The sequence below is a fragment of the Chroicocephalus ridibundus genome, chromosome 10 (genome assembly GCF_963924245.1).
Source record: "Chroicocephalus ridibundus chromosome 10, bChrRid1.1, whole genome shotgun sequence".
NCBI classification, from domain to species: domain Eukaryota; kingdom Metazoa; phylum Chordata; class Aves; order Charadriiformes; family Laridae; genus Chroicocephalus; species Chroicocephalus ridibundus.
The window spans coordinates 8,905,070-8,920,318 of NC_086293.1; the positions used below are offsets into that span (position 1 = coordinate 8,905,070).

At 42.9% G+C, this 15,249-nt stretch overlaps 1 protein-coding gene across 5 annotated transcripts in view; it reads left to right on the forward strand.

Annotated features, from left to right (window-relative positions):
- TMCC1 (transmembrane and coiled-coil domain family 1) overlaps positions 1-15,249 on the forward strand; it is a 101,667-nt gene that overhangs the window by 17,327 nt on the left and 69,091 nt on the right. For 2 of the 5 annotated variants that reach the window (XM_063347631.1, XM_063347632.1), the window contains exons 3-4: positions 5,233-5,289; positions 8,440-8,684. In XM_063347631.1, coding sequence (XP_063203701.1) covers positions 8,481-8,684 — 204 coding nt within the window. In that variant the 5' untranslated portion in view covers positions 5,233-5,289; positions 8,440-8,480. Of the gene's footprint in view, positions 1-5,232; positions 5,290-7,976; positions 8,685-15,249 lie in introns of those variants that run through there. The other 3 variants (XR_010072722.1, XM_063347630.1, XM_063347633.1) reach the window with 2 other exon arrangements.

Sequence of the window (15,249 nt, forward strand, 5' to 3'; positions counted from 1 at the left end):
GGTGTTGGAAGAGCAATGGAAAAGACTTCAGTGGCAATTGGTTGTACTGCAAAACAGTAGAAACACTTCTGAAATCCAATCACTCAACTTTAAGCCACTGCAGTTTCCTAATAAACAAGGAAAATTACCTAATCTTTGATATTTATGTCTATGGTCCTTACACTGTGACCCTCTAACTTTGCAGAAGAACCATTGGTCTTTATATTCACAGCAATCAATGAGCAGTACTTCTAGGACAGCAGTAATTTAGAGGTTGTCCATGGGTGGTAATGAAGATGCTTGATTCTGGTGTGGGTGTATTCAGGAAGAGGTTTCTTAAAAAGTAATTGGAAGGAGAAAGGGATCTGTCGCTCGTTAAGGGAGTGTTTGGTATCTGCTTGTCTGACTTGACTGCAGTTTTATCTACAGGATTAATATTTGAGCTTTCAGGAACAAAAAACTGTGTTAGTTTTTCTGGTCAGCAGTATTAAATATAAAGTTCTAGGAAGGAACTGTTTCAAAAGGATGTGGAGCTGAGAAGAGGCTGATGTTGAAAAATCACCTTCTGTTATGTCTGTGAACATGCTACCCTGGCAGAGTACGAACATGTGAGCCATTAATGGATGCAGGGGTAGCAATGGTGAACACGTTTTGGTGTGCCAAGGCATAAAATCTTCTGCCGATGAAACCTCTGAAATGACCATTATTAATGTGCATGGGGCAGGCACAGGAAAAGGTGACTCTCCCTCCATCCTTCCCTCCCCACTTCTTCAGAGAAGAGGAGGATGACTCTTAATGCCTTTTGAGTGACCTCAGGGTTCTGCTCCCACCCCCTTTTCCTCGCCCCTAACAAATGAGTGGACGGACTGTGTGGGTGTGTTTTAGGCTCGTGAGGATTCTAGGGGAGAGGTTGTACATCTCATGTTTTGTGTGAGCTCAGATGTAGTGCCGTTTTTGTCCCTGAATATCTTAAAAATCTTGTGAAGTTGCTCCTTGGTGATGATTGTGTAATTCATACAAGAACACACTGCCAGCCTCTCTGTTCCTTTATTAACGGTGTCCGGGAGTGAGTTTTTTTTGTTCTTTGGTGACACATACAAGTGACCTGTGGTTTATTGTGTAAGTTGTGGGACTACTAAATGAAGAATCAGTTAATAGTGCATGTGTTGATTGACTTAATCCTTTTACCAAAAGAAGACTGTTGGCTACCTTCATAAAATTAAGCAGCTTGGCATTCTAAGTGTGAGTTGTTTGGAACTGGTATCTGTACACATTGCCTTCAAAGGAATATAAGTGTTTTGCTCCATTATGAAGCTTTTATTAAAGTACCTTCACCAATATTGCCCTGAGTGTTTTTCCCCTTCTTCAGCTAGCTGTGTTGTTCATATTTTGCGTGTAGGAAGACATTAGGCCCAGAGGCTGACTTGCTCAAGATCTGGTACAAGGCTGCGGAAGCTGGTTTTGCCCGGGATGTCCGGTCTTGGCCACCAAACTGGGGTCCTGCCGCGTTGGTGGTACCAGAAGGGGAAGCAGGACAGCAGAGGTGGCACACTCAGCTGACTTCCTTCTTGACTTCTGGATAGTGCTGGGAATCAGTTGGAGGGTTTAGGGAAATCACTAGGCAGAAATCAGTAAAACCTGTTGTTATCCTACTACACTGGGTTTTGCCCTGTAACACTGTTACTGGCTTAAAAAATAGGCTGCATGTCTCTTGCTTTGCCCAGTGTCCCTTGCTTCTATTAAAGTGGTAGTTTCTCTCCACCTGGTGTGGCCTTTTTCACTGAATTTTGAATGGTGTGGACTCCTTATCTGGAGCACTGTCGATTAATTCAGTGAATTCCTTGGGCATGCCGCCTGCCACTCCTTACTGGTTCATCAAAAGTAGATGGCTTTGGGCTCCTTTCTGATCTTTTCTAAAATCTTACATGCAAAACCTGAATGGAAGTTTGGCTTGCAAGCTGGTTTTCTTCCTCTTGTCTCTCAGCTGTGCTCTTTAATATGCTGGTTATTTCTTGTTTTGTCTTTCATTTGCTTTTTCAGTCATACTCCATTTATGTTCTTGCATAGAGTACTGTCAGTGACAGGGTTGTGACCGGGTGGGAGGCTTTATATCTTACGTATATCTTGTCCCTGGTGTTTCTTTTGGACTTCACTAGAATTCTAGGTGAATTCTTGGGCGAATTTTGGAGGAGGAGGAAGAAGAATTCTGTCTTGAAAATTGCAGGTATCCATTCCATTAAAAATAGTATTATTTTCTGGTCTTCATTAAAGTTTTTTTTCCCTGTATTCTACCATCTTACCTATGTTCTTTGCATTTAGTTATTTCTTGTACGTCTTTTTCTTCCATTCTTGCGCTAGTTCTCCACTCTGACCTTTTTAAAGTTGTTCTGTTATATTATAATAGGTTAATATACCTGTTTCTCCAGGTATTGGGTAGTCATGCCAAAACCGTTCTTTTGGGTTAAATTATTTACTCTATTACTGTTGTCTTCCTCTTTGAATGTTTTCCAAACCGCAGTCCCCTTGAATTTTACACCCGTTCCGGTTTCTCAGGAGTTCCTCTTTCTGACGGATTAGCTGTGAACACCCAGAGCTTTCTTTCCTTGTTTGCTCTGCTGTTTGTTGCTGCTGAACAATGATGCTTTTAAGTATCCTAATCCTCCTGTGGATATAAATCACTTGCTAGGGTTCCCAGTTCCCATAACATGTGGTTTTCCAGTGTGTGGCTATTGCTCCTCTAGTCTTTCTTGCTAAACTATTTGCCTTGATACAGAATCCATTTCAGGATGAGTTTCTGCAAATTGTTTGGGATTGATTTCTCAAACTAGTTGGGCTGTTCTAATAAAAATCGTTCTACCCTGAAGAAACTGAAAAATGGTTTTCTATTGCCCAACAGGAGGAATGGGAAGCATCTCCTACCTAAGATCCCTGCTGGCTGTGGGCTGTACCTCTATGATGGGCTATTGAACTGACCTGGTTATGGAACAAAAAAAAGTGAGGGTTCCTTAGGCAATTGTACTTCAACACTAATGTTAAGGGTTCGAGATACACAAATACAGCATAAATAATAGGTATTTGAAATATTCTACAAAAAGCCGAATCTTTTCTGTTTTCTTTCATTGAAAATAATTTGTCTTCCCTGTTTCCACAGCTCTGTGCTGTTTGTATCTGTAACAAGTGCTCCAGTTGCAGATAAGTCAGCTCTGAGCTGGGCTTCAGTGGTAACTTCAGACTTCATTTTATTTATAAATAATTGTGGTTTTGAAGGGAATTCATTTAACTGATGCATTTAGAGTAAACTTTTACTTGAATGAAGTTTAACTGAAATCTAATAGTCCGGAGTCTTTTCAGACTCTTGATCTTGGACACCTGACAAATTTTTGAAATGTTCACGTTACGAAGTATGTGATGAAGAAAAATGAAAGAGTGGGAAGAAACTTTTTCTCCCTATAGACAATTTATCTGTCTAGAGCAAAACAGTGCCAGCAATATGTGATTTGTTTCTGCCTCTCTCTAATATGTATGTGTAGCATCCCTGCTGAGTAAATGGCTCTGCGATAGAGCCACCCTGTATGCAAAAAAAAAAAAGTTGTGTCTGCTCTTCATAAGCACAGGAAAGTGAAGGAATTTTGATTTGACCAGTGCGGTAGCTTTTCAAACTTTAGGAAAAAAATGGAGCTTCTGACAGAAAATGGGAGAGTTGGTTTGTATGTCAGTGAAGGCTGTGATTCACAAGGGAGAAAATACAAGTAGTTTTCATGGCCTCACGTCTCGCAGCCCATCTGTGGGTGCGCTGGGAAGTGGGTTCTGCAGTAAAGGCTGGGAACGGGTTTGAGACAAAAGCATCCTGTGACCTACAGGGTCCTGTAGTGTTGCAGGGCATATCTGTGAAGACCTCACTGGCAGAAGCTCTTACTGTTCTTATAAATAACAAAAGAAAAAAGACGAGTAGCTTGGCTATGAAGTTACTTTAGTGGCACCTCGCATGTTAACAGTACTTCATGGATTGTGCCTAGTTCTCCACTCATACTACTGCAGAAATGTAATTTCTTCTATGTAAAGATCTTTTTCAAAAATACGTTCATTCATTCTTTTTCTAAGTTCTTCATATTTGCTGTCATCTCTTTCTTCATATTTTAGCATCCCACTCCAGTGGTTCTGACTGACATTTTCTTTATCTCTGCTTGGAGGTGGGAATCTGGTGTGTAATAAAATAGTCAAAATGCCCCAGTTGTGCAGTCTTAGAGTGTTCTTCTGAGTGCTAATGTATTCTGAAGCTTGTGTCCCTGTTTTCAAGAACTAGTTGAGTAACTAATCACCTTTGGAAAATCTGGGTGATTTAACTGCGTTTCAGAATAGTATGTGAGTCTGACCAGAGAAATGTGGTCACCGGGTCTGCTCTCAGCCATCCTCGTGTCATCCTCTGTTGTGTTCTGCCCGCAAACATCTGGCCTTACCTTGTCTTGTGACAAACACACTGAACATCATCAAAATACTCTGTTTCCTGCTTTTGGGAAGGAGAGGGACGCTGGGGTGGTGTCCTCGGGCACGGTGTGGTTTGCCCAGGTTGGACCCAAGGCTTGGAATGCCTCCCGCTCGCTGTGTGCGAAGCTGTGGCCGGGTCCACGGCCACGTCCCCCCATAGACGCGCTGGGTGTGTGGGTGGTCGGGCGTGAGGGGGAAGGTGCTGGCCGGGGGCCGTGGCTGTGGAGGATGGTGTTCTGGTGGCCTGCTGGTGAGGTGGCTGTTTGCACAGCGGCTGCTTGGCCAAGGCGACAGAGGTTCCTGGGGAATGAGCTGGAAGGTGCTCGTGTTTCAGGTGCTCAGATCTCGCGTCCTGTTGGGTGAGCTCCAGATAAACAAGAGCGAGCTGTTTGACCTGTGCCCAGGACATTGGAATGGCTAAATAGGAGGAAATAAAATCTGTGTGCACCGGTCTGACCTTGCAGGCTACTGCCCCGAAACCCGCCTGTACGCTCAGCACAGACTGGTGGCCGTAAACCCCGAGAGAAAGCATTCCTTCACAAGAGCTTTTTAACTCTGTAAGCTTCCGTTTTAACTTCACTTATATTTTTATCCCTTCAGTTATTTGAAAGAGTTTAAAATAGCCCATCTTCCAGAGGCACTTGGATTTAAATGAAAAATAAAAAAAATTAAAAAAATTACAAGCTGGAACCGTGTTCACTTTGTTGTTTGTGTACATCTTCTCTCCCATTTCCAAGAATTGCATCTCATACCCAATTTCTTTTGCAGTTTTGTTCAGTGGAGGGACTGCTGTATGTCAGCCATGCTAAAGGGCAAGTGATGGAGGCAAGTACTAGTTTATATATTCACAGTTATCTAATATTGTCTTTGCCAGTTTCTCCTTTTGAACTGTTTTGTTTCCCAGTGCTGCTGTGAAATAATTGCACAAATTAAGGACTATATTAGCATGCTCTGGGATGTAATAATTTTAAAACATCTGCTCAGTGTGACTGTATATGGAATTGTTGATTTTGTCCCTGATGGATTGTATTGTCATAAGAAATGTATGATTTTGAACTTCGTGCTATAAAGTACTCCATTTCCTCCCTCAAACAGAATATAAAGGTTACTGTAAGTAGGGAAGAAAAGAAGCACAAAACTCGAATCCTAATGCAAATAAATGTGCTGATCAACTCTGCTGATTCACAGTTCTTCACATTTATGAGTAGTTTTTTCTCCAAAAGTAGATAGTAGGACAGATAAGTAGTTTTAAGGATCTTCATACCAAATATGCAATTTGAAAAGCCCTTTCAAGCTCACAAGAGACTCATCGTATGGGAAGACGACTGGGTAGATGACCAGGAAGTTCCCCAGAGGAGCCTCTTAAAGATAAGATCATAAAGATAAGAGTCAGCGTAATTTCAGAAATCAGCCAGGGACTCTTCGGGGTAGCAGTGATTTGTTTGTGAGCTAACTGTAGGCTGGTTTGTTTCAGGTTGGTTTGTAAATTGACACAGGGCTAACTTAAGCAGGTTGATGGTTTCCAGCAGATAATGCCGGGAACACTAGTTAGACCGAAGCGGTGTTCATCAAGATCAGCAGTGTCACCAGTGATAATTTGGATAGAAAGCGTGCAGGAGATACAAAAGATGCTGGTTAGGGAGTATATTGGGCAGCTTTGATACGAACTACTGTTCTTCAGTGAGTCCTGACTCAAAAATGAATACTGAGGGAACTAGCTAAAATGAAAAAGGCAGTTATGGGTCAACTGTCAGGTTTGTATTTTATACGCCAGATAATTTTGGGACTCTTGCCTTTTAGCTAGTGAGGCTTGTTCACTGAACCATTTGGAGTGTTAGATGAAAAGAAAAATCTAGTTTTGCCTCCCCCCCCCCCCCAAATTTAAATTGACTGGAGACCTGCAATTCAACTTTCTGGAAAACCTGTTACATGAGAAAAAAGAAATATTAAGAAAGAGTGAGCTCAAAAGTCAAAGCATAATACTAGTCATGCCCTTGAAATCGTTTAAGAAAGTGTTAAGCGTATAAGAATGAAAGGTTGGTTGCACGTTTTTTTGATTCTGCCACACAATTTCTGCATGAATATGGGTAAATATATTTTTCTGGGATGTAGTTTATTACTTTGCGTTGAATGTGTTGTTGATTAAACTGGCCAATATATTTAGGCTCAATGCTTATAAGATGTTCATAGCACTGAGATAAAATCCTGTACGATTCCAGTGTTTTGCTTTCTATAAGTACTGAATTTCATCTTGCCTCCAGCTGATAGCAACGACATTTGAAAAAAAAGTGTGAGGCAGCTCTTCTGATATTTTTGGATGCCAATTTGGAAAGCATTTTGGAATAGCTGTTTAACCCATTGTGTCGGATTTCAGATGCACAAAATGGAGAGCGCTCTAATTGTAACCTCAACGCATTATGTTTCTGCAGCTGTTTTAAGATAAAAATGAATGCTCTCAAATCCCACACATATGTTGCATTTCAAATAAAATGTGATATTTTTTTTAAGGCCCAGGCTGCTTTCTGCCAAGATTGGGGTAGACCTCTGTGATCTGGCTTCTGTATTTATAGAAGCCTAATCAAAGCTTTCTACTGCAAGAAAACAATGATCAGCTTCCCAGCATGTGATCTCATGGCGCTGGTGTGAAACTTGCCATACCGTGTCCCTCCTTCCTTCCCTGTGCCCGGCTGTCCTGCAGTAGCGCGCTGCTGGAGCAGTGCCGGCCGCCGCGTCCCACCGCTGCTGCCTGACCACAGGGGCGACTCTGTGGCCTGCTCTGCTAGAGATGGACACGCGGACATGCTGCTGCCCCCTTTCACCTCAGTTGCTTAATCTGCCTTTAAAAAGGCATTTCTGTTTTCCCTGAGAACTATGGGCAGACTGTGCCAATCGAAACCATTGCGCTTGCCTGCTCTTGCTTGGAGACAGATTTTCACATCTAAGTTTCCAGTGCCATCAGCGGATGTTGGCAGTAATAAGCCACTTCTTACTATTTGGAAATGCATAACTGATTTGGAAATGTTCTGTTTTCTTGCATATATTAAATACTGTGAAGTTAGGCATTCTACAGGAAAATCAGGTAGGCAGAGCAGACATTACTTTCGAAGCACAAATTATCAGATCCCTGTCAAGGGACAAAATTAATTCTGCCACAGAGACTAATGTGCTCTCCAGAAGTTTAACCTCATGTGCTGTTAAGATATTATTATGGGCTTGTTCTTAATAAACAAAACCCCACTGGTTTCTCCTTGCTTCTCCCCCTTTTTGAACAGCTTTTTTACCTTTCTTGCTTTCCTTTCTGCTGGGCTTCTTCCCCTAGGCAATGACTGACTTGTCTCGTAAGAGCTTTGGCTTCTGCATACAGCCTAGGTGCAACTAATACCACCTGGAGGGATGCTTGGACAACTGATACGTTTTGTTTTGTTAATGGCATGTTTTGCGCACTGGATTTTTTAACCCACTACTTTCTGCATGGATGTATAATAATGACTCTTTTGTTTAACATTAGATAAGCATGAGATCACCGTGGCACAGCTGCATGTGTAGTCACTCTTGAAGCAATTGCACACCTAATTGGCTGACAATCTTGGCATTTTTAAAACAAACACAAGCCTTTTAAGGACAGGGGACGTATTCATGTATGAATAGTCAAATAAACCTGTTGGGTGTCATCAATGGAGCCCTCTGGCACTGAACAGTTGTGTGATGACCCTGATCCTGGAGGCAAATCCCAAGATCAAGAGACCAAAAAACAACATGAATCAGAGCAAAAATTGTCCAAAATAACCCATAATGCTTTGGAGAACATTAATGTGATTGGTCAAGGCTTGAAGCACCTTTTCCAGCATCAGCGCAGGAGGTCGTCAGTCTCTCCGCACGATGTGCAGCAAGCTCAGGCTGATCTGGAGCCTGATGTGGATTTGGAAAGCCAAAGCGTCTGTGCTGAAATTGATGGTGTCTCCACCCACCCCACAGCTCTGAACCGGGTCCTTCAGCAGATCAGAGTGCCACCTAAAATGAAGAGAGGGACCAGCCTGCACAGCAGGCGGGGCAAGGCAGACGCCCCGAAGGGGAGCCCGCAGATCAACAGGAGATCTGCCCAGGACGTTCAGTCAGGCCGGCCCAGGTCGTCATCTACCACGGATGCTCCCACAAACTTGTCCGTGATGGAGATTGCTTCTTCTATCTATGTAGGTGGAGAGGAGGCTACGGCAGCAGCAGTAAGTTACTCAGATTTACCTTTGGTCTTTATCATCTCCTTGTATGTTTTCTTAAGCCTTTTGAATCTTAAATCTTTGTTTTTAAAAGCAAGTTTCTTTTAGCAACGGCTAATGCTACTGTGTTCAAAAGCTGCTTCAGTGGTGAAGCAAAGAGCTTAAAAGATGCAAGCATTAGTCATTTTCTCACATGGCAGGTGGCTTGTTTTGTATGTATTTGATCAGTGAAATGAGAGCTACTTTTGAAACGTGAGGTTGGTTGGATGGCACACCGCAGTCAGACACGGGGTGATGGGAAGAGCAGCAGCCAGAATAGCCTCCTTAGCAGCTGTTACCTACTTCCTGCAACCAAACCTTGCATTTACGTAGATGGCTTTTTTCGTCCTCTCTTGTTTTACTGTGTATTTTATAGAAGTGAGAGTGAATGGTGCTGTTGAGAGGCTCTGGGAACGCTGGCTGCAGCCTGCGACTGAACTGCGGTGCCAGGCTGACCGAGTCTGATGTAGATCAGCCTGGCTCCTCTGCTGACACGGGGTCACGGCTGTCTCTTTCAGTTTGTCTAGCCTGTATGGAAACAGCGTTCGCCGAAAGGACAGTCTCTGCTCTGTGACATGTTCTTGCAAAGCTGTGCATGTTGGCTTATAGATGATATCAAGAAATAGTGTTTTTCTTACTATCTCTCTTCTTTCCCAGATCAATATAATTGAAGCGCTCATTTTTATGAAAAACTAGGTTTCTGATTTAGTTTGAGCCATAACCTGTATTTTCCTAAAAATCTTTGCAGGCTTGTTCACTGGAGGACAAACCCTTTGATAAAGATAGGAAGCATTGTGAAAGTGATTCCTGGTTCGTATGCTCCTAATTAAAGAGGGTCTTACCATGACTCTTGGACCAAGAGAGAGAATCCTGCCAGTGTTTGATGCTGTTGAGATAGCACGTCCCTGAAGCTTACGTAGGTCTTTCGTTGTGGAAATTTGTTCTCCTATACTACAGTTTCTTTGATGTTGGCTGGCTGACGATGGATTGGGGCTGAATTAGATCTCAGTCATCCAGAGGTTGCTTCACCTTGCCTCTGCCGCAGGATTGTTCCCTTGTTGTACATTGTTTTCCTCACCTTGAAGCCTACTTTGAAATGCTCCAAGTGAAAAGCGTTTCATAGTATTCGGTGGTATAATATGCTCTCAATGTATTTCCCTGATAGTCATCTGGAAATTAGCATATCTTGCATTTATAGATGGTAATTACAAAGTATTAGCATAAATTACAATATCATTATAAGGCAATGAGTAAAGCCTCCTCTTGGGAGAAGCATTGGAGGAGTCTCCCTGGAGCTGTATCTGAGGGCTTTGTTTCTTACCAACAGTTAAAAGAAGAGAAGTAGTAATAAAGTAGTCAGGAAAAGCGTGCGCTCTCCTAGGATGGGTTAACTTTGCAATTGGGCCGTGCCAGTTCAGGTTTATTTGCTTACTGGCTCTTTTTTCGTTGTGAGTGAACTCATGATCTTTGTTTCGGGAGAATTTGGGGGAAAGTTGACAGTTTTCTGAGTTTGTACCCAAATCCAGCAAGTTAAGTTTAGCAAGTAAAGCCTGGTTTTTTTTAGTTTAAAACTGTAGTTCTTTACTTTGTGTATGAGCAGGGAGACTGAACAGGCCTAAGAACATTAGGTGAGTAATATGGGAATGTGGGAAAAGACTTGGGGTGAGGTGTCCTTTCTCCAAGCTATGTCAGCTGGTCTGACAAAATATTACCACCTTTGCCTAGATCCGTGGTCTCCAAAGTGGGGTGTGCGAAAGGCAGTCTGTTGGAGTGTGGGAAGAAAATATTTTTTGTATCGTTAATAAGTAAAATAATTTTTGAAATAATGTCTTTTTATCTTTCTTTTCCTTTTTAATTTCATTTTTTGTGTATATTTTTATAAAGTACCTAATATACTAGTTCAGTAGTACATGTATATAATTTATAAATAAATGTATGTATATTGGCAGTCCATGCTCAAAAACGTTTTACCGATAGGTGCGTGCAACCAAAGCTTGGAAACCACTGGCCTGGATGAATTGGATCACTCGGCAGGAGTGCCTGGAAAATAACTACTAATGTGGTGATAACTGCATTCTGCCACAACATCCGCTATGTGCGAGAACGAATTTAGGAGTCAGTTTTTGGTAGATACGGCCTTTGATTGCTGAGGAGCAGCAACGGTAGCCGTTCTTCCTCCTGGGCAGCGTGTTGTACTGCGGAGCGCTTTCTGTGAGCGGTGGCTCGGCTGCTGCTTCGCCAAGTCGTCGTCTCGCAGGGGTACGCGAGGGCGGTTCTCGGTGCTGTGTCCGCAGCTGGTGGTGCCTGGTGGCTTGAGGAAAAGGGACTGTTCGGGCTTTGTCCCCTCCATATTTGAGAGAGAAGGGAGGGGGCTGGAGTCTGAAAGAGGAAAATGAAATGCATATTAGTCAAGTTTTCTGAAGGAAAAAGTGTGTTCCTACTATTCCTTTAGCATTATTGTAATTTCAGTGTTTATGCTTGATAGAATCATAGAATCATAGAATCATAGAATTGTTGAGGTTGGAAGGGACCTTTAAGATCATCGAGTCCAACCTTTAGCCTACCCTGACAAGAGCCACTTCTAAACCATGTCCCTCAGTGCCCCATCTACCCTTTTTTTAAACACCTCCAGAGATGGTGAATCCACCACCTCCCTGGGCAGCCTATTCCAATGTTTAATAACCCTTTCAGTGAAAAAATGTCTCCTAATATCTAATCTAAACCTCCCCTGACGTAACTTGAACCCGTTTCCCCTCGTCCTATCACTTGTCACCAGGGAGAAGAGGTCAGCCCCCATCTCTCTACAACCTCCTTTCACGTAGTTGTAGAGGGTGATAAGGTCTCCCCTCAGCCTCCTCTTCTCCAGGCTAAACAACCCCAGCTCCCTCAGTCGTTCCTCATAAGGTTTGATGATTGGCATTTGTTAAGTGTAACGTTCTGCTCAGAGATATGACAAAACAGGAACTTTCTCAATTGTGCGTAGTCTTCGGCTGGCTCAGAAGCCGCCGCTCCCCCAGACTCACCAGCCTTTTCTGAGTGAGACGCGGGCAAAAGCCCGAAGTTGTATAAGCTGCAGTTTTACTGCAGAGATTTGAGTTGCTTGAGCGTGAGTCCATCAAGTTGGGGCAGTGCTGCTGCAGGCCCTGTGCTGATTTACACGTGTAAAAGTACAAAGGTTGGACTCGATGATCTTAAAGGTCCCTTCCAACCTCAACAATTCTATGATTCTATGATTCTACAAGATAAACATGGCCTTAAGTTCAAGATGAAATTAGATGACCCGTTGCTCGCCTTACTCAGCGTTTTGCAGTTGTGCTTTCATGTGATGTCATTTTTCTTTTCTTTTATGAAAAAGGCTATGGGATTAAGTAATCTCAAATACAGTCTTTCCCCACCCCAGTCCTGCCTGAAAGTTTCTTGTATCTTCACGGAAGATGGGCATGTGCATGAACTGTAAATGCATCTCTAACCAGCTTCAGCTGCGACCAAGGTTGATCAGTATCTGGAGGAACATCTGGTTCCTGCCTAAGGATGGTGACATAAACAGGTGCTCTAAATAACACAGAGGGTTAAAAAAAAAAGCAGGGATCAAAACATGGGGGTCCCTGTTCCCCCCTCCCAAAAAGAGCTAGAAAAATTGACTTCTGCAGTACTGCTATGAAATGTGCCTAATCTGGGGAGCTGTAATAGTCACGTGAGCTGCCTTTGACTTTCCTTGCATAGGAAACACAGTAAAAATTGGAAAATACAAATGCCTGTTTTTTTCCACAGCGAAGGACAGTGTTGCATGTTCCACGTCCTATGGAAAGCACAGTGCGTGTTGCGCTGTTAACGCCGAATCTTGCAGTAATTCCAGGCAGAGACGTGCCATTTTAACCATGGCATGTGCCTCTGGGTATTAGGCTTAAAGCGTGTTGATTCCGCTTGAAGTTACAAATTAACGGTAGACAAGTCGGGGGTGACTTGCAGATGCTTACACAGCTTTAGGTAACATGCGGCAGCTTTTACTGACTTTACAGTGTAAAGGTGTAATGCATTTAAAAATCAACTACGTGTAAATTTTAAATCACCGATAAGATTATTAGCAGATTATGATTCAGGGAAATCAGGAAAGCATGATGCAGCGGTTTGTTAAATCAGCCTTGTAAGAGACATCGGTGTTTTTGGCATCAGAGAAGCCAGCTTAGCATTCGGGCTGCCACACTCTCGTAGTTTTTGACTAAATTAATGAATTGTTAAATTGCTAAAACTGTAACTCTTTGTTCAACAATTTGTATTGCAAAATTAGCCACAACACAGTTCAAGCGATGGAGTCCGTAAAGAGCCAAGTCAAGTCTGGAATTATTAGAGCAAACTTAAATGCAACAGGTGTGAAGTTAAATGTGAATTCAAACTTCAAATGCTTTAAGTTATGAGGCATCTGAAGTGGTTTCACACAGTGTTACTTTAACCTTAAATTTTCCTAATTTATTTCATCTCATTAAGCCTAAATTACTCAAGGAAACTTAAGTTTCTACTTAAGAAGTAGAAAGAATTTATTTAAAATGTCTGGCAGATAGGATTCACTGATGAGGGCTGAGAGTCCTCTGGACCCCTGGGTTCTACTCGAGTCTGTATTGAGGGTGGATGCAACAAACCTTCACGTGTTTGGGTTTTGGTTTTTTTTTTTTTGGTTCGTTTATTTCATGTTTACTTTCTCAAGACTTTGCCTGTTTGTCTCTTTTAGCTCTTCCTGATCTTATCTTTCAAATAAGTTTGGCGCTTGTTTTCCCCCCAGTGAAACACTACCAATTTCACTTCCTTGGTTTTGGTGTTTCTGAGGACAGTGAAGAAACACTGACTCACCTTGCCTCACCAAGGCAAGGTTTCCTTTGAAATTCTTGAAGAATTAAATAAATCCAACTATAATTAGAAAAATATGATTGAGCTACAGCGTTGATCCATCTGTTGTGAACATAAGGGCTATGCAAGCTAGAAGGACAAGGAAACAAAGTATATAACGGAAAAGTCATTTAATAATGACAAAAACTGCACAACATCGGAATTGTAGGCAAGCAACGTAATTCTCACTTTTCTGATTCATGTCTTCTGCCATCATTTGATCTGCTGGCACCGCCCACCGTCGTGGTGTAGCCTGGTTTTGCCGGCAGGAGATGTCTGCTGGCTCTCTGGGAGCTCCTCTGTGCCCGTCGGGTTCTGGGTGACAAACTGCAGTTTTCATGCTTGTAACCCTGTTACATCCCCCCCAAACGTGCCCCCAGGAGGCTGAGGAGATCGGTCTCCTGAAAATATTGTTTCCTGAGCCCGAGAGGGGGTTTTGTTTGGTTGCTTTGGATTATTTTTGGAGACGAGAGTCTTTGTTTCTTATTTGGCAAAGCCCCTGGAACCAGGTGGGGACTGGGAGGGTTCCCCAGGGAATAGGGTCGGGCTGGAGCTGCTTTCCGAGGCAGCAGAGATACCCGCTTGCTGCGGGGATGTCATTTAGGAGAGGTTCTCTTACCACACCAACAAAAGCGTGATAAAATCTCTTCGGTGTCTTTACAGCGCTGGTTTATGTGGAGAACAGGGTGAAGTCTGGGGGAGCTGCTGGAGTTTATCAAGGGGGGAATAGTCCCTTTCAGGTAAAGGTCAGAGCCGTGGTGCTGTTTTAACTTTGCTTGTCAATAGGTAACTCGACTCCTGTTTGTCTGGTTCTCCAAAATAGTGAGTACTGGCTGAGCCTGATCCTGTGAGGTGCTGAGATCCCCTGCACCCGGTGGGAATTAAGGACATGGAGTACTTTGTGGCATAAGGGAGAGTAAATTCTTAATCCTCTGCACACAAAATATTTTTAGTTCACAGTATTGTTCCATTCTCTGTTCCTGCAATTTGTTGTTGAAATAGAAGGGCAAAATGTTATCCCAGAACCACAGATTGGATTTGTTTAACACCTCATTTACATACATTTGCATGTGTAATAATCCTGCTGCTTGTTGTCAGGCTTTGTATAGAAACTAAGAAATGAGATTGTCATAGCATGGAAAATAACGTAATAATTAAAGTCTTACCGGGATACTTCACTTGGTCTTGTATTTCAAGCAGTCTAAATTTAAATATTTTTGCATAAATCTTTTCCTGTAGAGGCAGCCCACTGAGCTGAGAAATCGGGATCGTGATGGTTTGAAGTGATGGAGTCTGCATGGGTCTCCTCGTGCTTTACAGTACTTCCAGAGCTTTTTGTGGGGTAATGAGTTGTATGTGAAGACATGGACAAACAGAACCGTATTCAGGTTCCAGAGATACAAAAGTAGTGTTTTTTTGGTGAGATATTGTGTCTGCATGAACTTTTACCAGCGCCGTGAAGGTGATGATGGTGCCCACACTCAGCAGCCAGTGCCTTCAGAGTTGCTCTGGTGGTGGTTGCCTGAGGGCTGGTGTTTGCTTTCGTAAGGAGATGGGGATTTCCAAAGGGTGTCCCGCTCCCCTCCTTGTTGGCGGGAGAATGTGTGGGAATTGGCGACGAGGGCGAGTGTTATACCCTGACGTCTTGCCA